This window comes from Galeopterus variegatus, unplaced genomic scaffold (assembly GCF_000696425.1).
Source record: "Galeopterus variegatus unplaced genomic scaffold, G_variegatus-3.0.2 Scaffold3697, whole genome shotgun sequence".
Taxonomy (NCBI): Eukaryota; Metazoa; Chordata; class Mammalia; order Dermoptera; family Cynocephalidae; genus Galeopterus; species Galeopterus variegatus.
In genome coordinates, this window is record NW_007729808.1 from 99,502 (window position 1) to 123,408 (window position 23,907).

The 23,907-nt window shown below is 37.5% G+C and overlaps 1 protein-coding gene across 2 annotated transcripts in view; it reads right to left on the bottom strand.

Annotated features, from left to right (window-relative positions):
* Window positions 1-300: 300 nt before the first annotated feature.
* The window catches only part of EIF2AK3 (eukaryotic translation initiation factor 2-alpha kinase 3), a 74,397-nt gene continuing 50,790 nt past the window's right edge, over window positions 301-23,907 (bottom strand). For both annotated transcript variants that reach the window (XM_008585750.1, XM_008585749.1), the window contains 6 exons: window positions 21,135-21,284; window positions 18,677-19,457; window positions 13,116-13,283; window positions 6,296-6,397; window positions 2,928-2,990; window positions 301-1,499 (listed from right to left, as the gene is read on the bottom strand). In XM_008585750.1, coding sequence (XP_008583972.1) covers window positions 1,299-1,499; window positions 2,928-2,990; window positions 6,296-6,397; window positions 13,116-13,283; window positions 18,677-19,457; window positions 21,135-21,284 — 1,465 coding nt within the window. In that variant the 3' untranslated portion in view covers window positions 301-1,298. The remainder of the gene's footprint in view (window positions 1,500-2,927; window positions 2,991-6,295; window positions 6,398-13,115; window positions 13,284-18,676; window positions 19,458-21,134; window positions 21,285-23,907) is intronic.

Sequence of the window (23,907 nt, forward strand, 5' to 3'; positions counted from 1 at the left end):
ACCAATGTAAGCCCTTCTCTCTGTGAGGTCTCCTGTTAGGGTAGGATTCTCTGTATATTCCCAGTTTCTGACACAGAATAGGCACTGAGCAAATGTCTCTTGATTACCAATCCTGAAAATTCTGAAAGGGCCATACCAAGTCTTTGGGAAATAATGAAAAAGACACCTGTCTGAAATAGGTTAGGAATAAATTTTCTTGAGGGTAGGGCTATGACCCTTCCTAGAGCTATGATCACATTTTATAAATTTGAAAATCTACCATTTTGGGACTAACTTCCCCAAGTAAGAGTCACCCATAAATAATTTTAAAAAGTTTTATTAAATCATTTAGACTTGAAAGAAGTCACAATAGTTAACACACTTAAGTGCGTTCTGTACACCACCAACCCAAATGGATTGATTTCAGAATTTTTATAAATAAAAAATAAACATATTTACAGTGAAAAATAAAAACATGTTAACAAGTTAGATGATTAAACTGTTACTTATAATCAGTTTGGGGGAAGTACCAACCTACAGGATTACGTGTAAGACATTTAAGATTTTGTTAGGTTTAAGAAGTCCATAATTGAAGAAGTTAGTTGTAATATATGACCCATTTCTTACTACGGCTTTTTTCCTCCCCGAACCAGAACTTTTGACCAATTTACATAAAAAGCTTCATTTTCCCTTTATTGGAGATAAAAGTACAAAAAGCTCTTAAACTCTTCCTAGAACCATCTAAGAAATAAAGCTATTTAATGCTACAAATATGACTATAAAACTACAGACATAAACAGTCATACGATTTGTGCTACTTGTCCTCCAAAATAGCACAGACTCCTAATTTACCCACCAGGGACAAAAAAGGAGTCAGCTTTTTTGGAAATCAGTTTCAAAATCATCATATCTCTAGAAAGCATATTTCTAGAACACTATAATTACCACATGGGGGGACTTTCATTCTTCTGTACTATAAAAATATTTCCATATTAATTCTCTCTCTGTATTTAGGGATTGCTTTTAACTCCCCAGGCAAAAGGTGAGGGCTATAAAGCTTTGTCAGCCAGTTTCAAGAGACCAAAGAACAATAAGGACCGCATGTGATTTGGATAGCTCTCTCCTTAAGTACGGCAAAAATCAAGAGTTGACTCAAAATTATTTTATGCCCCAAAATCCTGTTTAAATTTGACTTAGAAAAAGTAGTCAGTCTAAAATAAAACTGTGCAAAGAACAAAATTTTCAAGTCTACAGCTTTGGAAAGTCACATTCCTAAGAGGTGGGCTCTTCTGTGATAGGGCTGTTAGCACGACTTGAGGCTAATCGCTTGGCAAAGGGCTATGGGAGTTGCTGGACTGTCTTGAATGTTTTGTTGCTGATGAACTCATAGAGCGAGACCTCTGTCTGAGCACTGTTTTTCCTGGAAACTCCAAGTCCTCAAATACAGCATTTTCAATGATGTTTATAGCTTCTGGCCGTTCCGTGGGGGATGGAGAGAGCATGTCTTGAACCATCACACACTGAAATATAAAAATTGTTTCGTGAAAAAAGAGCCACATTTAGAACACTAAACAGTCCTTTACATCAGGGGAAAGCAAAGTTTTTCTACAGATATTTTAAGTTTGTGAGCCATATTATTCAACTGTGCCATCAAAGCACAACAGCTGCCACAGCCAATACATAAACTAATGGGCACGGTTGTGTTCTAATAAACCTTTATTACAAAAATAGGCAGCAGAGGGCTGGCCCGAGGCTCACTTGGGAGAGTGTGGTGCTGACAACACCAAGTAAAGGGTTAAGATCCCCTTATCGATCATCTTTAAAAAAATAAATAGGCAGCAGGCTGGATTTCACCTGTGGGCCCTAGTTTGCCAAGCCCTGCTCCAAATAAACAGACCAACCATTCTTTTGGTAATTAGTGGTTTTCTAACAATAAGAAAGAGTTTTTAAGTCATATCGTTGAAACAGACATCATCCAATTTTAAAAATAAGTTCATCTTACAGCTGCATGTGAATCTATACTTATCTCAATAAAAATTTCAATTAAGAAAACAATCATGCCAGAGACCAGCACCCAACACCTTTTCTTGATTTTTAAAAAAAATCCCTTTTAATGTAACACATACTCTTATCAGCCATACAGGGAAGAGAATTATCAACTTTGCAAAAAATAAATGACAATTTTTAGTAAAACATTTCATTTCCAATTAGTGTATCTAAGTATGTCATTATAAAGTTCATTTTTAATGCAGTCCTTCATTGTATATTCATTATAATTCTGAAAGACAAATTTTGACTTTTTCTAATTTGATGATTAACACACTGTCTAATATACTTCAACTTATTTAAGAAAATTCAAGATTTACCAATGTATAAATTTTAAAATATGTTTGTAGACCAAACATATTATAAAATAAAAATAAACAAAAGCCAAAAAAGAAATATAACTTCAAAGGCTCTACACATAATTTTCACCATCCAGACCAGCTTAAATTTTCCCTTCCTACTGTTCTGAACTGTTTAGTGTGTGGTATAACTCGAATACACAATCAATGGAAATCAGTGCCTTTCATTTTTTTTTAAATGAGGCAGTTTTTAAAGTTCTCTCACAAATTCACAAAAATAAAGAGATTAATGGTATGATCATAACAGTAACTGTACTCCTGTGAAGGTGCTCTAGGAATTCAGTCTTATTCAAGCATAAACTACTACCACTGACGTGCAGGAGGACACGCAGCATGCAGCATAGGACACTAAGCTGATGAAGCCAGGCCCGAGCTCCAGTCTTTGATTTTAACAAATTGTGTGCTCTTGGAAGTGGGTCCCTTTCCTCTCTAGACCTTTGGCTTTCTCATCTGTAAAATGGGGAAATTGATGAATTGACTGCTAAGAACTCTTTAAGTTCTAAATATGATTCTAAAGAAATAAAAGATGAGAATTATACATACCTCACGAGGATATTTCTGAGTAAACAGTGGTGGAAATTTGAGATTTCTTACATCGGACAAGGTCTAAAAAGAAAGAAAAGTGTTAATTATCTTTAAGTTTATTTTGACATATGGATCTATTTAAATATAAAAATATCTTTTGATACTCTAACAGAATAGCTAAGAAAGGTTGGATATTAAACAGATGGAAAACTTATCAATAGTGTTTCCTGACTAGATAATCTATATAAGAGCTTCCTGAGCATAGATGTCCACTCTATCAAACATCAAAATATAGGAGAGATATTTATATGTGTGTGTATATATACATTTACATATATTGAGGATACTTCAAAAAGTTTGTGGAAAAATAGAATTAAAAGTTAATATGAATCTTTCCATGAACTTTTTGAAGACCCCTTGTGTATATACTGTTTAGAAAGATACATGTAGAGAACAGCTATATTAAAGCACAGAGAAAATACTGTTTGACATATGACAGATTTTGAACATTTGTTAAAATTTACAATACGAGGGTACCTCAAAAAGTTCAAGGGAAGATTTGTATTACTTTTTTTTAAAATTTAGTTTTTACTTTTAAATTTATTTATTATTATTATTTTTCTACATTCTAAGATGATGTTATGGATGGAGTACTTGGGGAGGAGGGGGAGAAAGGAAAGGAGAGGGGAATATGGTGGGAGGAGGAGGAAGGTGGGGTGTGGTCAAGGCCTGTGGCACCCCCCTCGTTCTGGCATGAGAGTCTGGGCGCTTCCAGGGATGGCTCAGTGGTTGTCGCTGGGCTGGATGAGGCCCTCGGCCTTGTATTACATTTTAATTCTATTTTTCCACCAACTTTTTGAAATACCCTTGTAAGGGTTCATTGAAAACTAAGGAATTGAGAAAAGGTGATTGTGGGTAAACAGGTTGTAGAAGAAAGAAAAGAAAGTCAGAATACACTATTTGGCCTAGCATAGAATATTTGCATGGCCAAGATAAATACCATTAATTTAACAAAAAGAATTTTATAACCGATTTTTTTTTACATTTTGTTATTGAAATAAAACTCATATAAAATTCACTATTTTAAAAGTGTGCAATTCAGGGCCGGCCCGGTGGCGCACTGGATAGTGCGCCGCTTGGGAAGCGCGGCGGCGCTTCCGTCCGAGGGTTCGGATCCCACATACAGACCGGTTCCCGCTCACTGGCTGAGCGAGGTGCGGGAGCAATGCCGAGGCTTGCGATCCCGTTGCCGGTCCCCGGTCCGGTACGGGGGCAACACTGAGGGTTGCAATCCATTGCCGGACAGGGAAAAAAGACAAAAAGACAAAAAAAAAAAAAAAAAAGTGTGCAATTCAGTGGTTCTTCTTATATTCACAATGTTGCTCAACCATCACCACTAATTCCAGAACATTTTCATCACCCCAAAATAAATCCTGTACCCATTAAGCAGTCACTCCTCACCCCCTTTTGCTCCCAGCCCCCTGCAACTACTAATCTAACTTTGTCTCTATAAATTTGCCTATTTTGGGCATTTCATAAAAATTGAATCATACAAATGTGGACTTTTGTGATTTTCACTTAGCATAATGCTTTCAAGTTTCATCTATGTTGGAGCACGTATCAGTACTTCATTCCTTTTTATGGCTGAATAATATTCCTTTGTACGGATACACCACAATTTGTTTTTCCATTCATCAACTCACGAACATTCGGGTTGTTTCTACCTTTGCCTATTATGAATAATGCTGCTATGGACATTTTTGTGTGGATCTATGTTTTCATTTCATTTGAGTATAAATTTAAGAGTGGAATTACTGGGTCATATAATACTTCTTTTTTTTTTTTCCTTTTTGTCTTTTTTCGTGTCCGGCAACGGATCGCAACCCTCAGTGTCGCGCCCATACCAGACCGGGACCGGCAATGGGATCGCAACCCTCGGCGTTGCGCCCGCTCCTCGCTCAGCCAGTGAGCGGGAACCGGTCTGTATGTGGGATCCAAACCCTCGGCGGGAGCGCCACCGCACTCACAAGCAGCGCACTGTAGCAGTGCGCCACCGGGCCGGCCCAATACTTCTTTTTTTTTTTTCCTTTTTGTCTTTTTTCGTGTCCGGCAACGGATCGCAACCCTCAGTGTCGCGCCCATACCAGACCGGGACCGGCAATGGGATCGCAACCCTCGGCGTTGCGCCCGCTCCTCGCTCAGCCAGTGAGCGGGAACCGGTCTGTATGTGGGATCCAAACCCTCGGCGGGAGCACCACCGTGCTCCCAAGTGGCGCACTGTAACAGTGCGCCACCGGGCCAGCCCCCATATGATACTTCTATGTTTAACTTTTTGAGAAACTGCCAAATTGTATGCCATAGTAGCTAGACCATTTTCTATTCCTACGAGCAATACACAAGCATTCAAATTTCTCTGAATCTTATCTAACACTTGTTATTTTCCTTTTTTTTTTTTTTTTTTGATTACACACATCCTAGATAGTGTGAAGTGCTATATCTCATTGTGATTTTGTTTTGCACTTCATTTGATGCCATCTGATTCCTGATCCTTTACTTAAGTTGGACCTGTTTTATTTTCCTTTCTGGAAGCTTCTGGGGCCTTCATTTCTGGTGTTCTGAAATTTAGTTGTTTTTGTTTAGTTTTTCTTTTTTTCCACTTATTGTATAGAACACTTAGTAAGTCCTTTCATTTAGAAGATATGAGTCCTTTGGTTTTATGTGAGAACTACATCCTCTTCTGCCATGGCCAGAAGTCAATAGATAATATCTAAAACTGATAAATTAAGAAATGGTGATAAGAGCATAAACTTTGGAAATATGGAGGTAAGTACCAGGGACAACAACTAGGTTGAGGGCAACCACTGATGGAGAGTGGGGAAGAATGTGGCAGAGGTCTGGGCTTTGAAAAGACTTGTGGTACTATCTGTCTTAAAAGCTATGGTCATGCTTTATTCTGGAATGGAAAAAACTAATTATGCATAATTTCCCGGCTTTTAAGTATATGAGTGTGTGGCCACGTGCCCTCCAGAAAAATCTCTGATGATTTACCATCACCGCTCCCTCCCTCCCATTCCCCAGCCTGTCCCCATTATTACCCTGGGTTTCCCCTAGATTTGTACTTGTTACAAATTTATCGAGTGCAAGATACTGTTGAATTATGATAAATTTAAGCAAAAACTAGGAACAATCCAACTAAACAATTTTTCAAAGACTGAATTTTAAATGGAAGCAAATAGTCTATAAATCCTCCCTATATTGCTCATATGACTTCTTTTACTTCTAGTTAACTAGTCTGCTGGTATTAAGAATAATTTGATCTTCTTTTAAAACTCTTTTGTAAATTTTACTTTCTTTTTCAGCTTTTCGTTGAGGAGGGGGGTACTTACCCTAACTCTCTCCATCTGAGTGCTGAATGGGTACAGCAATTCAAATAGAATCAGGCCTAAAGAAAATATGTCCACTTTATGAGAGTAGTTGTTCCCATGAATCTGAAATCCCATATAAAGAAAACAATATTTAAAAAATTAACACAGAGCTAGTACAATTCACGTTATAGCATTACTGAATCATGAAGTTTACTTAGTCACTTCTTGGTTTAAATGTCAGTGCATGTGTAAAAAATGTTAGCAAAGAGTTAATAATCTCTCAAGCCTCTTTTCTTCAACTCACTACACCAAGAGTAATTAAACTACTCAGCATTACAGAAGGAAAGCCCAGGTATAGCTCTGAGATATGCATCAGTAAAACAGAACTGGCAGAAACCTGGAGCCTTGCGATGCTAAAAAAGTGTTTTAGGGAGCCAGTAAAAGCTGCTCAACTACCCCCGAGGTGAAGTTTTTCAAAGCAAACACTATCTAAACCAAATCTCTCATTTCTAATCATCTTAGTCCTCACCCATTTTTATGAGAAAATCTTCATTACTCCAAACCACTAATCAACTGTGGTTAGCCTTCATTATGGCACTTAATTATGGACTACTTTGCATTCTTAGCAGTATTTTTCATGTGTATATTTCTTATTCTTCACAACTAGATTATATAGTCTTGGAGGGAAGGCAACTGCTTCTTTTGTTTTCCCATCATCCAGCACTGGGCTAAGTACAGAGAATGCCCTCAATAAATACTTGTTAGAATGAACAAATCATTTACAACTGAACTACTCCATTAAACAAAGACTCATTCAAATTAAAAGTGATCCCCTGACAACTCAGAGAACCCTTTTATTTGTTAAACATTTTTTAGGCATATAACTTGACATTTGGCAAATGGCCAAAGAAGGGCATCACTTTGGAAATGCTCCACACCCAGCATTTCTTTATTGAGGGCTGGAGGTGGAAACAAGGCAGTTGCCAGGGTTGATGAGTCCTTCATGACCTCCCTCTAAACCTTACTTGGTATGTCTCCTTGGTTCCTTCCATGCAGCCAGCCCACCTCTATGCTTCTCCAAGAGCAGATGGACAGTTTCAGCGGCTACAATGGCTGCATCACCCTCCTCCCTTCTAAGTGATTGTAGCAATTTGAATCCTCCTTTACCTCTCATCCCTGGGGGTTGGGAATTATTCAAAGAAAATATGTTCAAAAACAATGCATACAGGGGTACAATGAAAAGGATACCCTTATGCACTATTTGGAGACTATAAATTGACACGTTAATGAGAAGCAACTTGGCAATAAACATTTATTCCCACTTAATGGTCCCATCTAATTTTGTCCAACCTGCAGTAGTTGGAAATGTGGACAGAGATTTGGATACAAGGATAGCTACCCAAGTGATATTACTAACAGCAAAATTTAAAAGTAACTAAAATGTCTAAAACAAATATTGAATAAATTGCTGAACAGAGCAAATATGATACAGATAAAAATATTTTCTAAGAATGTTTCTAAGAATAATATGGAAAATGCTTACATTTTAATATTACATCCAATATTTTATAGAGTAGAATCCCAATTTTGCTTCCCAAAACAAGGTATGTATAAATATATAAGATGTGTATATACACACATAGAAGGAAATAACTAACTGCCATTAATGTTTTAGAGATTTTTAGAAAGTGATTTAACTTTTTCTTTATACACTCCTGTATTTTCCACATTCCCTACATAGAGAACAGATTAATATATGATGAGGAAAAAAAGCATTATTCAATATATTTTTTAAAATGTAGGCTCATGAACACATGAAAAGCTATTTTATAAAATATCTTAAAAAAGGGAATTAAATACAAAATCTTGAGAGGTGAAATATAAGACACCCTTTCAGAGTTTATTTATTTATTTATTTTTATTATTATTTTTTTTTTAAAGATGACCGGTAAGGGGATCTTAACCCTTGACTTGGTGTTGTCAGCACCACGCTCACCCAGTGAGCAACCGGCCATCCCTATATGGGATCTGAACCCGTGGCCTTGGTGTTATCAGCACCGCACTCTCCCGAGTGAGCCATGGGCCGGCCCCACCCTTTCAGAGTTTAAATTAATTGTTTTATTGTTGTGTAATACTAGAACTTGGTCTATATTTCTTGGTAATTACAACAAAGAGCAAAGTAACTGTGGCCCCTGCTCATTTACTCTGAGGGCAAGAAAATTAAGAAATTTGATAAGAAATATTTTAAAACAATGTCTTAGGACAGCTTACGAGGCTTGGGTAAGCCAATTCACATAGCCAAAATATTTTGAGAGATTTTTATTGGTGGTTGGCTGGTACTAGGATCTGAACCCTTGAGAGACGTTTTAAAGGGACATTTTATAAAGTGAGTTTTTTTTTTCTTTTCGTTTTTACTAAAGTGACAGTTTCTATATTTAAAGAGGATTATTAAGAAGAGAATTAAAACTACCCATCTCTAATTACCATAATTAAACTACTGTTAAAATTCTATATACTATTAACTTTTCTATAGCTATCCTGATTTTCTAGTATCTTCAGCAATACCAAATATAGCATCGCTTGTCATCGATCTCTTTCTTTCTCATATGGCAATCCCTGCCTCCGACAAATACACACATATGTGCTTGTACACACTCATGCTCATACGCACATAATCTGTAGCCACAACCAAAGCACAGTCAAGACAGCAGTGTGTACAGGTGGCCAGGGCCACCTGATGTTTGTCTTTTCACTGGCATTCACGTTCACTCATCCACAAACACTTATGAACACATGCTGAATTTTAGGCACTGTTTTAGGTGTTAAAGTAAACAAGATAAGCGAGGTTCCTATTCTGATAGCATATATTTTAGAGGAGAAGAAAAAACAATTTCAGGGGGTTAAAAACGCTATGAAGAGAATACAGTACAAAGGGGTAGACCCTAGCAGAGAATGAGGGAGAGTCCCCTATTTTAAACAGGGCTGTTGGGGCACCTTTCCATATAGAAAGTCTTTTATCAATAAGCAACCAGGTGGAATTCCTTCTATTTAGTCATTCCTAGTTTGCTTTCATAAAATGTCAAATGTAAAAGTGTTATTTCCAGCTTCTAAAATAATGATGAATTTTAAAAATGCTTTTAAAAGTTTTTTGGTATCAATCCTGATATATGCCTATTTAAAAAAATTGGGAAATACAGAAAAGTCCAAAATAGATTAAAATTCACTGGAACTCTGCTAACTTGAAAGCAATGACTCGATATTTTACAGCCATTCCAGTGTTTTTTCCTATGCATATAAATATGTATTTAGAGTATTTTGATATTCCATACAGTTTTAATTTTTCCTTTCACCAGGTCCTGGGCACATCATTCCACCAAGACAATTCAATTACTCGGGCCAATAGATTTCTTTTTCTTCTTAAGACAGTTTGGAGACTTTTGGTTGCAAATAATAGACTATGTATAATAGTCTCCTATAAATTAAAATCTCTGCTGTATCCTTTCTAATTTCTACATCTATTTGTGTGTTTTTTCCCCCTTAAGTAGACTTGCTAGAGAGGATTATCTTTTTTATTTAAAGCTATTAAAATCAGCCATGATGATGCTGTTTTACTGTTTCATCAGTATCGGTTCTTATGCTTGTTTTCCATCTTCTTGCAGCTCTTCCCTGCCTCCTACTGAGCAGAATACTAAATCACTTAATGCAGTAATGTGCTTATGTGTTGAAGGTCTTTCAAATAAGTTTATCTCCAAATAGAACTTTGATAACTTCCTATAGATTTCAATATTTTACCATTTCTTTCATTACTCTCTTAATAGTATGTACAAGTATTTTACTTCATTATTATTAATCTGGTAGTTATTTAGGAGTGTTTTTAAATTCCCAGCTAGCCAAAATGGAAGCAAAAACAAAAATGAAAAGCAAACAGAAAACCAAAATCACAACAAACCACTCACTATAACCACTTTTTACTGCACTGTGATTACAGAAAGACATTTACAATTTCTGTTTTTGGATATGCTGGTTTTTCTTTGTGGCCTAGAAGGTTGAGATGAAAGTATATCCTATTTTAATTTATTTGTCTATAAATATTCAAATGCAATTATATATAAAGCCTAGTATATTTTTCACCTAGCTTCCCTTTTTAACCTTTTTTTGAAAAACATTCTAACCCAGTATGAAGTTCTCCTTTTCATGGTGAAATTTAAACACATTTATTTATTTATTGACATAACTAAAATTTGGCTATAGCATCACTTTAAGTTTTGTTTTTTGTATTTTCATACCCCTTCCTTTTGTTGCAGTTTACATTTATCTTCTGCAGTGATACAGAAGGTAGAAATGTTCTTTTAGTTCTATTTGCCGAATTTAGGCACATCGAATGCAAATCCCTACTCACATCTTTATTCTCCTTGTTCTTACTGTCTTCCATTTCCTGATCTTTGTTAATTTAACATGGGAGTTACAGACCCAGCTTAATTTGATGACTATATTTAAAATTATAAGGCTTTTATTGAGCACATTTTAATTCAAAATAGCCACTGGCACAGACTGTTAATTGATTTTGATGTCTATAATCAATTTTTGTTAGATTCTCTTCTTAAATTCACTTTTAATAGGTAATACATTCACATGGCTCAAAAAGAAGTAAGAGTAAAATTTCCGTCTCACCCTGTCCCTCACCTGCCCAGGCCCACCAGCTGCTTCCCCTCTGCTGCTGCTCCCATAACCATCCGTTTCTTGCGCATCCTTCCAGAATTTCTTTATATCAACATAAGCAAATATTTATCTATCTTTCCCTCGTTTACACAAAAGGTAGCACAGTATGCACATTTCTGCACCTTGTTTTTTTTCACTTATGAGACTTTTTTTTTCAAACTTTTACTTATCTAAAAATGCCTGATTTCTTTGTACATAAATAACTTCATGGCCAGATACAAGACTCATGGGTCACAACTGTTGTATGTTGCTTTGTAATCTTTCAGAGTTGAGTGCTACAGAAAACAAGCGCTTCAGCTGTAACCTCTTTTTTTCCTCCCTAAACACTTATACCATTTCCCTTTATCTTTGAAATATAAGATGTCTCAGTATAGGGTTCTTTAAAGCATTTTTTAAATTAAATAAAAAATAAAAATTTAAAACACAAAAAAGAAACACTTGAATAATGTAAATAATTCAAACACTTCAAAAAGATACTGCATAATAATAAAATAAAGTCCCCCTCCTCAAAGGCAATTTCTACTACTGGTTTCTGATATAACCTTCCAAAGATAAACTAATCCAGTGGTTCTCTAATGTGGTCCCTGAATTCTTGGGACCTCAACACCCTTTCAATGACCTGGGATCTGCAAGGACAAGACTATTTTTATAATGATACTAAGAAATAATTTGTCTTTTCACTGTGTTGACATTTGCACTGATGAAATCTAAGCATGAATTAGGAAATCGGCACCAAATAGTACTGGTAGTAATTACATTCTTTAGTACCACTTACAGCTTAAAAAAAAAAAAATCTCACTCTAATGTCCTTGCTGTGCAGTAAAAATTATTAATTTTGTTAACTCTTGACCCTTCAATACATGTATTTTTAATAATGTGTGATAAAATGGGAACTATTCGTAAAGCATTTCTGCTCCATTCCAAAGTAAAAATGGTTGTCTTGAGAAAAAGCACTTGTGCAAATATTTTAGTCCACATTATAAATGACTTTTAAGAAACTAGCACTTGGGCTGACCCTGTGGCTCACTTGGGAGAGTGCGGCGCTGGGAGCGCAGCGGCGGCACTCCCACTGCGGGTTCGGATCCTATATAGAGATGGCAGGTGCGCTCACTAATAAAGAGGAGTATCCATAATTACCTGATATAAAATATTCTTCCTTTTTCAACTACATATCTGTGTGGGGCCAGATTTTTCTTCATGTACCGCACCCAGCCAGAATAACATTTCGATGGATTGAAAGCAAAAGCAGATATGAGAATCTAGCTCTTCTGTAAGTCAGATATTAGAGATTTGTAAAAATATAAATAAATGTCACTATTCTAATTTTTTTTGTTGTTTTGGGAAATATTTATTTTTCATAAAAATAGCATAAGATGTGATGGGTTTAATACTATTTTAATCACATTAATAAAGCTTTATGAATTTCTCAGTTTTAATTTCTAATATGGAAAATATTGATAGATACAATTCTATAAGAAAAACTGCTGGGTTCTCAATCATTTTTACAAGTGTAAACAGATACTGAGAACAAAAAATTTGAGACCCACTAATCTAAGCCTAGGCAAGCTTGTGAATATCACTGGCCTGGCAGCAGCTGGTATGCTACTCTGAAGCTCCCAGGATGCTCTCCTCCCACCACTTTTCCAGTCCCTGCACTGTTTACAGTGCCTTTCCTTTGAAGACCAAGCATCCTACAAGGCAACATATCCCAGCCTATGTACCTCTATGAGTATTTCCTGGCATGATACATTCTGGAAGCTGCCTGTGAATTACCACAGAGGACAGTTCATTTTTCATGCTCTGAAAACAATTCCTACATAGCACACAAGACAAAATGGAGTTAAGTTTGGGAGGGTGGCATTCAAAGTCTCCTTCTAAATTTCTGGTTGCTGTCAGGTTCTGATTCAGATGATGAGTGTATTTTATGTGTTGTATTTTTCTTAACCTGTCCCCAATGCAGGTTGTAGAAACTGCAAGCTAGCTGTGTTGCCTGTGGTATACTAGTGCCAGTTTTCATAACTTTCAGACTTTATATTACTGGGTATTTTAATGAGAACATGGGAGGAGATTCATCGGGCACATCTAGCTTGCTGCCATGCTAAATAAAAGTCTGAAAACTCACCTGCTCTGGGCTCATATACAGTTTGGTCCCTACTTGTCCTGTGTGTCTGGCATAAGCTGGCATTGGGGTCAGAACCATCTGCTCTTCCTCATCCTGGTCCATTGCAGTTACTAATCCAAAGTCTCCAACCTTGACCACATCGTCCATTGTAAAGAATATGTTGGAAGGCTGGAAAAAATGAAACAAGCAAAAGTACAGTGGGTGTGCATGAAGAAGGTGAGGAAATGAATTATTTAAATGACTATGGGAAAGAAATACAAGAAAAACAGATATTCTCAAGCACATCTCCCTTTAAAAATGGGCTAATATGAAAATAAAAACCATTTTTCTATGACAAATACTGCAAGTAAAGAAAAGGCAAGATAGAAAAGATAGCCAGCATTTATTGAACATCTACTTAAACTTTTAGGATCCACATTCCTTAGGGTCCAGGGTACTTAATCCTTTTTAAATTTTTATTTATTTATTTTTGTTGGCCAATACAGGGATCAAACCCTGGACCTTGGTGTTATCAGCACCATACTCTAACCAACTGAGCTAACCACTCAGCTCAGGGTATTTAATCCTTAATCTTATTATTCTATATACCCTCCCTGGGCAAACTTCTCTACATTTATGTCTTAAGACATAATAATTAAAATGATAATATTAATATTAGCAAACACATATATAGCACTTGCAATGTGCCAGGCAGTGTTCTAAGTGGTTTACTGACATTAATTCATGTAATACAGCCCTATGAGATGAGTACTATTAGCTCCCAATTTTATAGATGTGGAAACTGAGGCCCAGAGTAGTTAAACAAATAGCCGAAGATTACCCAGCTAGCAAGTGGTGGAGCAGGGATTCAAATCCTGGCAGTTTGCCTCTGTGAAAAAAGGAACTTTTGATTCACTGCTACATATCCAGCATTCAGTACAGTTCTTGCTCTATGGTAGCTAATCAATATCTGATGAGTGAATGAAACAGAGTAATCTTTTGATTAGTTTCTGAGGGGGTGGGGAATGCCTATCAAGGGGAATAAGAGCTCTTTCTTAACTACTACCTACCCTATGCGGTCTCTTCTAAAGCTCATATGCTCTCAAAACTGTATCTACCCCAAGACCTCCATTATATGAAACTGTTCATAGGACACACCTAACCAAGTATCTCATGGGCTCCTCAAACTCAAAGTGCCCTACATAAAAATACATCATCTTTCCTCCAGAGTCTACTCTGCAGGTACATGACCACCATTCATAGCCCTTGAAATAAGAAGAAAGGAAGCCATTTAGTTCATAAAACTGAATTTCATCATGCTTCAAATATTACCAGAAAATAACATTTTGTTCCCAAACTCCAAAATACCATTATACAATTTTAACTTTGAAGCAATGAAGTTATTGTGTCTAACTAAAACCTGCGGCTTTCCCACAAATAACCTGTACCAGAGACAATAATAAGACTATGATGCCTTAAATTTCATCTTTCTTCCCCACTCCCATCTTCTGATGGCAGTGGTTATTTACTGAATCTTGTAACAGACAGCTTTTTAGCTCTCTGGCATCTATTCCCCTGTGCTTCTATCAGAAATAACCTGACTTTGGGAACTTCCTTCTTCTGGCTGTCAGCAACCCCATGGTTTGTGTGGAAGTTATCCTGGCTCTACAACTGCCTAAACCCATCTACATGCCCCCATTCTCTGTCCAGGAGAGTGGTGCAGGGATGGGCAAGTGTCTTTGATTTATTAAGTAGAATGAAATCCAGGACTTCTGAACAATAGTGTGAGAAAGAGATATTTTTCTCCCCGTCCTCTATCCCATCATCTCCAAAAGGCTTAAAAGAAAAGCATGCAGCCCTGAGAATCCCTGACAGCCATCCTGAGACTATGAGAGGAGAGCCTGCCTTAAAACAGAAAAAAGAAATGGGCAGGAGATGCTAGGAGTCCACAATGGAAGAAGTTTCTCCAGCAGGCGGGCTGCAGGACCCACAGCACCCTTGCACCGACGGAAGAGCCACTTTCCCTAGGCACCCCTGTCCATGGCTTTGGGTGGCTGCTGCCCTGGATAAGCCACCAGCTTTTTCCACAAAGGCTGGGGGACAGCAGTTGAGGAAGTTCATTTCCTAGTGAGACGGCCTCCCCAGTCCCCTCCACTCAGGTGTCAGCTGTGTTTACCGTGCTGGCCATCGAGAATGGGGATGTGGTAGATAAGTTTGTGGGCATCAAGGATGAGAACCAGCTGGAGGCCTTTCTGAAGAAGCTGATTGGCTGACAAGCAGGGAAGAGTCCTGATTACTGCTGCCCACTGGGCCCCTGTGGTCCCAGGGAGGGACCCTAGTAGAACTCACAGCCTTTCTGTGCCAGCCCTTTCCTCGTCCTCCCTTTTGTCTGAGCCCTGTAGGCTCGTGCTTTGGAGACCAGCCTCCAAATGTGGGAGACACAAATGCTTCTATGCTAGCTGACTACCCAGGATGGTCATGAGAGGAATGGTGCTGCTGCTGATCAGGGACAGCCATCTTCCCACCCACTCTCCTTCTGTCTGATCCCTCTAGGGCTTGTTGAAGTTCTCCCAAGATGCCTGGAGAGAGCCCAGGCTGGCCTGCAGCAACACTGCTCAGGCAGCCACACCTTGGTCCCTTCTGATCTGAACCCTGGTGCCTGGCTTGTCTGCCTCCTACATTTTTCTTTCCTGATGCTGTTTTGCGAAAAGAAAAAGAAGGGAAAAAGAAACTTCAGGTTAGAGTAATACATAATTCTCTCATTTCTGTAGGTCTGCAATAAAGAACTTATGTGATCCCTTTTACTTCCTACTTTGAAGAACAGACCCTGGGCCCCACACTAAAATCTCCTGTAGTTGCCCCCATGCTCATCCCCCAGAGAGTGTCCTCTCTTCTTCTCTTACCTTCCCTCCCAGGAGCAAGGGCAGAAAATGGGTTTGGGCTGGGGGAACCCTGCAGATCCCTGACTCTGGAAGGTTTAAGATTCCACCTTCCCTCACCATTAGCTGGTCCTTTGGTTCTGTGAGGAGGCTACCTATGAACAAATCAGACCAATAAAACTAGAGGGAGGGAGGGATGGAGAGAGAGAGAAAAGGAAGGAAGGAGGGAGGGAGGGAGGGAAGGAAGGAAAGGGAGAAAAAGAGAGAAAGTGAGAAAGAAAGAGAAGGGGGAGAGAGAAAGAAAGAGAAAGGAAGAAAGAGAAAGGAAGAGAGAAAGAGAAAGAAAAAGAAAGAGAAAGGGAGAAAGAGAAAGAAAAAGAATGAGAGAAACAGAGAAAGAGAAAGTAAAGTGAGAAAGAGAAAGAGGGGAAAAGAGAGAGAGAAAGAAAGAGAAAGAGAAAGAAAAAGAATGAGAGAAACAGAGAAAGAGAAAGTAAAGTGAGAAAGAGAAAGAGAAAGAGGGGAAAAGAGAGAGAGAAAGAAAGAGAAAGAGAAAGAAAAAGAAAAAGAAAAAGAAAAAAATGGGGAGGAAAGAAACCAGGTTTCTTTCCAGGTGGGAAAAGAGAGAGAGAAAGAAAGAGAAAGAAAAAGAAAAAGAAAAAGAAAAAGAAAAAAATGGGGAGGAAAGAAACCAGGTTTCTTTCCAGGTCAAATCACTTGATCCCAGCTAAAGTTTTACCTGATTCCTCAATAGTTTAGTCACATGGGCCAAACAATTTCCTTTTCTGGTCAAATCATGTTAAATGCTTTTGGATGCAAACACAAAATATTCAAAATAAAATACTCTGAGCTGAGCATCCAGAACATGTCAGGTGCTGTACTGAGGCTATAACAGATGGACAAAACAGGCATGGTTGTGTCCCCATGGACACCAGAGGATAAATAATCCAGGTATGATGAGAATGATGAAGGAGAAAGACGAGGTTATGAGAGAACACTGTATCCAAGGAACTGAGACAAGCCCAGAGTGTAGGGAATAAAAGACGAGAAGTCAGTCTGGGGAGGCAAGAGCCAGAGAGGGCTGAAGACAAAAATGTGACCAAAATACAAATGGGGGACAGGGCCTAGAAGGTTTAACAGCTCAAAGACTTAAGTCAGAATGTAGCAAAAAGTACAGCTTTTTCAACTGGGAATAATTATCTTGGTATTTTGGGGGCACACTTTATAAGAAATTGTCTTTAGGAATAAAATCTTTTTAATTTCTAGAAAAACTAATGGGGAAATTAACTTTCTTCTTGCAATTTTTCTGGTGCATAGACAAATATAGAAAAATCTTAAGACAATATAGTAGAATTACACAGATATTCACCAACATCTCATTTACATTATAAAATCTGCAGAAGAATATTCATTATTAGTGAAAACATAATTATGTTGTCTTTCAACTTGGCATTTATGTGTACAGCCAGTTTTAAGAAGAATGTGTATATCAGCTAGTTGTCTACTACTAACTGATAAACATTACCATATTCAGACTTACACAGCTAGTATTCTCTCAAGTTAGAGTGTCTGGTCTTTTTCATTCCATCCAAAACAATTCATCCCTGAACAATTCATTCCTAATTGTTTGCTGAACAATTCCTAGCAATCGTTTGGGCCCATGTCAAAAATCACTGAAGCTTAGTGATTATATATTACTAAATAACAATTATATTGGAAAATAGAAATTATTTCCAGTTCTTAGTCCTGTTATCCCCAAATTGTTAAAATACACTCAAGGATTTAAAAACCTACTGCTGATTTTAGAAGAAAATAACTTGTCCAAATTGCTACTTGGGTGCCTGAAACAAACGTTTGTGATTACATAGAATAAAACTGAAAATACTTAAAATGGATTCAAATCTGTCGAGAATTTAAGCTACTTTCATCAGAAAAATATTTATACATTCATTACACATCTACTGGTGACTGCTATGAGTATTTGAAATGCGGCAGCAACTAGATAAATAAAAGTTACAAGCATTTATTTTAGAAACAAATACTAAGAAAATACCACATATTTTAGTAAGAGTCTTATGTGATTTAGCATATTGTATTGCTACAATATTAAATATTGTATATATTGAAAATAGAATCTAAGGTTTTAGAGCTAAAAATCGTCACCTGGTTACCATTTGCTAACTTTCTCCGTGTAGCTTCTTACACCTTCCCCCAAAGCCTACGCAGTTCAGAAATGGAAGCAAAAGTGTGGAGATTTGTTCCAATTCAGAGCTGACTAATGAAGGAGCTCATGTCTCTCCTTCCACTTGGGTCCCTTTCACCAAGCTACTTCAGGGTCCTAGGGGCTTGTGTTGGGGTTACTAAAAGCCATAGAAAAAGCAGGGTATATCTGCTCATGGTGGACTTTTGATTCTTCTTTTTTCTTCTATCAGAACTATTGGGAATACCTTTAACAGCAAAAAGAACATAGACACATCATAGGGTAGAATGCATGATTTTTCTGAAGTTTTCAAACATGACACTTCTTATTCTTGCAGCAGACCCCTTTGGGAAACTTTCTCAGACCTCTGCTCCCTGATGCCTTTACTCTGCTCTGCTCTTAAGGGTCAGTCCTTCAGTTAAAAACTGACAAGCACCACAAGTACTACTCTGAATCACAAAATGTCAGATTGAAACCCCTGTGTGATTTCCACAAATACAGACCTTGAGGTCCCTGTGCATGAGTCCTTTACTGTGCAGAAACTCCACCGCCTCCGCGATCTGTAGGAAGATGTGCAGACATATGCTCCTCTCTCTCTCCTCTATGGTACACCGACTGTTCATCCAGTCTTTGAGGTTTTCCTTTCTGCATAGCTGCATCTGAATGTAAAGATACACCTTCGGAGAACTGGGCTGGAGTGGTTCTGAGGTGTTTTTAGTGAGATCTAAACTTAAAGTGGTCGGTCTCGGAGGAGAAACAGACAAAGTAGCTTCAGAAGAAGATTTGCTACTGGAGTGCTTGAAAGCAGTTATTTTATTAGCGAAATGGTTGCCAATATGCAGTCGGTTAGTTTTGGGCTCTTCTTTACTGGAAGCATTATCACAGCCAGAATCTTCAAATACTATAGAAGAGGAGGTTCTCTCCCTTGACCTTACATAAGGAGAAGCTTCAGCAGGACAAAATTCAAAGGAGTGCTCCTCCTCATTGCCATCCACAGTGCTGTCTTCCACATCGCAGTCTGTAAGGCAACTGTCCCGGAGGTTGTATGCTGCATCCATGGACCCACTCACGTCTCCTTGGTCCATACCTGAGAATTCTAGTGGAGAGAACTGGCTCTCAGATGAGCTTGTCTGGCCACAGGAAATCCCTACTGAAAAACACTTGTCTCTTTGTGATGAAGGAGCTATGATTTCAATATGCTCTTTTGTAGAGAAAGGATCCATTCTGCGTATTTTAACTGATGGTGCATCCACTGGGCTAGGAGAGCTAAGTGGCCAGTCTGTGCTAAAAGTGGGAGAAATACAAAGGGATGAGGGTAAATAAATATTGATTAAATTATATAAACTGCACCCTTTGTTTAAAAAAGCTTCAATTATAATAACACCAGTTACCAAATAACAAACAACAAAACAACATACAGACTAAATAAAAACATGCTATGTGAGACAAAAAAATCACATTCCATCCATTCCTTCTAAAAAACCTAATTTGAAAGCTTAATTTTATACTTGAAATAGTTATTTGGTTCTGCCATGCCAGCATAACCAAGGCCTTTTGTGCAAAACACAAAGTACAGAAGGAACACCAAGGACAGGATTCCTCAGAGGCGTGATTCTGAAGGCCCTGTCCAAATGAGGGCAGCAGCTCACAGGGCCTTGAGACAAAGAACCACTTCACTTGGTCTTTCTGTGGTTTGGCTATCGGCTGCGTTATAACAGGGGCCATGGTAACAAGGTACCTCTTGTGGATCTAATGCTGTGGAGGTACATGTCGCCAGGAGTTTTAGTCCAGTTGTCTGGTAGTATCTCTGCACGTGTTTCCTCTTTGTCCTCCTTTAGCAGTGTTTGAAGGGCCTTCCTTCCTATAGCACACCCTAGTTAATATGGGAAATGTCTTCAGGCTACCTAACTTTATGTATTTTGAACTGCAAATACTTAAAAACTACTTAAGAAGAACTTAAAAATTGTTAACTTTAAGAGAAAAACTAAATAAAAAATTTTTAAAAAGGATGGAGACAAATAGAAGCAGACAATACCTCATACAGAGAAAAACTACTGGAAATCCCTCAGTTTACAATTCACAGAGCCCTATTAACAATTAGTTTAAAAAAATTTTTAGTCTCAACTGAATCAAATTTAGGCTAATTTAGTCTCAACTAAATCAAAATTTCACTTAACAAGTGCCTAGAGAGCTTTCTTTTTTTTTTTGTCTTTTATCTTTTTTCCGTGTCCGGCAACGGATCGCAACCCTCAGTGTTGCCCCCGTACCAGACCGGGGACCGGCAACGGGATCGCAAGCCTCGGCGTTGCTCCCGCACCTCGCTCAGCCAGTGAGCGGGAACCGGTCTGTACATGGGATCCTCGTATAACTTCGTATAATGTATGCTATACGAAGTTATTACGAGTTTGTTTTTTTCCCCAAATGAATATCTATTTATTATAGCACCACTTTAAAAAAAACCAAACTGTTCTTTCCCTGTTCACCTTTGTAAAAAATCACTTGACAATAGATGTATAGTTCTGTTTCTGGACTTTTACGTTGACTTTTATCTATTTCTTCTTGCAGTTCTGTTGTTTTTTGTTGCATGTATTTTGAGGTTCTATCATTAGGTACATAAACATTTAGGATTATTATGTTTTCTTCATGAGTTTACCCCTTTATCATCATGAAATGAAGTTCTTTATCCCTGGTGATATTCTTTGCTCTAACATCTATTTTGTCTGATATCAGTGAAGCTACTCCAGCTTTCTTTTGATTATTGTTAGCATAATATATCTTTTTCCATCCTTTTACTTTTAACTTATTTGCATCTGCTTTCTAAAACATGACATAGAACAGAATTCTGTTATTTTTCTTTTAAAAAAAATCCCTAAGGTTATAGAAATGATATGGTGCTCATATAAACAAAAACCTAGCCTAAAAAAAAATATTAGATTTTAAGTCTATGTCTAACAAAGTTACCTTTCATCTTTGAGCCAAATTTCATCCATCTTTTCTTGCCACTTCTCTGGTGGTGCTTCCAGCCAGGCATTGAAATATCTAACAATTCCTGGATGTTCAAGCTTGGCTAAGGCTTTAACTTCTCGCATAACCTTTTCCCGGGCCAGTTCCCTGAAATTGAGAAAATAACATGATAAAAGTTGTTCATATCTGAAGAAGTATTCATATCCAATAGTGAAAACAGAAAAATAATAAAACAGAATTCTCCCTTGAATCTAAAATTAGAAACAGATGAGTTAGCCTAGGATATAATTTTAAAATGCCACATAAGTGCCGCATTTAAAAAAAAAACATGTATTTTAATATTTTTTCCTTCTGGAAATAAATGCTACAAGCCTTATGGAAATAAAAGCTTTCTTTGACTAAAAATGAATCACTATAGACTCTTAAAGATTATCGCTTAATATCTGTTAGTCAATAGGAGAATAGATGTGAGTGAGGTATTCAGAAAAGAGCGCTTAGTCTTCCAGCTCAGGAGGATTGAGAAAGACCTCCCCAATAGGGTACAAATCACAACGCAAAAAGCTTGTATTAGCATATTGTTTGTAGAAGCCTCAACTAAATATCATAGGTAAGGAAGTTTAACTAGAAAAGCATATGGATTTTATCATCTGCTTTGACAGCTTTTCTGATGGATTTCATTTCACTTTTCTAGGGATTGCACCATCACCTTAAACGACATACATAAATACAAACGATATCCTCTTCCCTTCCCAGGAGAATGTCACCTACTCCAATTTTTCCCTCTAGCTTTGTTGTTGTTGTTAATATTCCCCACTCTACCAATTCAAGAATCCTGGTAAATTTTTTAATTCTCTAACTTCTAGATCCCCACATTCAATCACCAAATCCTATCAGCTCCTCCTTTTCAATTCCTTATGCTCTTTCCTTATCTTAGATCTGAACCACTGCAAAAACATCTCACAAACATTCCTGTCTTCTGTCCTTTCCTCCCATCAGCCATCTACACATTGCTACCAGAGTCACTTCCACTTTGATCATGTCATTTTTGTACTCAAAGATCCAACTGTCCACAGAATAAAATCTAAAATCCTTTGCTTGGCACTTAAGGTGTTACAGCCTATCTTTTCTATCCTCTCTTTTATACTTCCCTATTCTTACCCATTGCTCCATCCATTCCAGAACACTTACCATTCTCTGCACCACCTCTGAGTGTTTGCCGAGAGCCTTTGCTCAGGCCATTTTGTGTACGTGGCTGTCCCTCCCCTACATGTGTGTCTACTGAGAGAAAGGCTACTCTCGAACACCCAGGGTAAGAGTGACCTCCGTAAAGCTTGACTTCTTTGACTGCCTTTTTGCTACCTCTGTTCCTTCTTCATGAGAAGCTATTTATTAAGATAAAGCACAGGTCATAATTTTTCTTGCATTGTAATTATTTCAGTATAAACCTTGCTTAATTTTATATTATAGCCTATGTGGTGCCTGGCATATATGAATATTTAAACTAGTCAAGGGGTGTTTACCAAAATAAAAGAATTAGTCCCACACAACCCAAGCCATCAAATTTCTATTCCTTATCTGTCAAAAAAAAAAAAATGTAACTGCCAGATATGACAGCACAGCAATTAGTGCACATTTAATCAAGAATCAACAAGTGCCTTCTACATAGATGGAAAGGAAAGTATATTGCTGAAAGCCCATCATTATAAGCAACACACTGTTCTGAGCCAGAAATTCTACTTCTAGGAATCTATCCCAAGGAAACAAATGTGGTCAAAAACTTACATAGAAGAGGAAAACTACAAAATGTTTTTCTTTTAGTCGCAAAGTTATTTTTAATTGCAACAAATCAGAAACCAATTGTTTAACAATAAGAAATGGTTAAACAAAACCTGGCACATATATTAAATGGACTATTACCAAGTCATAAAATACTTTTAATGTGTTGTAGTATTTTTTTAAATTGAAACATAATTAATTATACATATTTGTGGGGTACAGAGTTGAATATGAATACCTGTGTGCAATATGTGAGATCAAATCAGGATAACTAGCATATTCATCATTACAAAACATACTTATTCTTTGTGTCCATTAACCAATTTCTCACCAACCCCCTCCCCCTCCGTTTCCCACCTCTAATAACCACAGTTCTGTTCTCTCCTTCTCAAAGTTCAACCTGATATAGAGATTATTGTCTTCCTTCCTTTCTTCCTCCCTCTCTCCCTCCTTCCCTTCCTTCTTTCCCTCCTTTCTTCCTTATTTATTTTTTTAGTTCCCACTTATGAGTGAGGACATGAGATGCTTCTCTTTCTGTGCTTAGCTTATTTCACTTAACATAATTTTCTCCAAGCTCATCCAAATTGCTGCAAATGACAAAATTTCATTCTTTCTTATGGATGAGTAGTATTCCCTTGTGTATATATACCACATTTTCCTTATCAAGTCATCCATCAATGGACATTTAGGTTGGTTCCATATCTTGGCTATTGAAAATAGAGCTGCGATAAACACAGGAGTGCATGTATCCCTTCAAGATAATGATTTCCATTCTTTTGGGCATACACCCAGTTAGTGGGATTGCTGGATAGTACACCAGTACTATCTGTAGTTGTATGAGAAACCTCCATACGGTTTTCCACAGTAGCTGAACTAATTTACCCACCAACAGTGCAGATGGTTTCCCCTTTCTCTACATCCTCACCAACATTTGTTATTCTCTGTCTTTCTTTTTTTTTTTTTTTTTTTTTTTTTTTTTTTTTTTTTTTTCCGC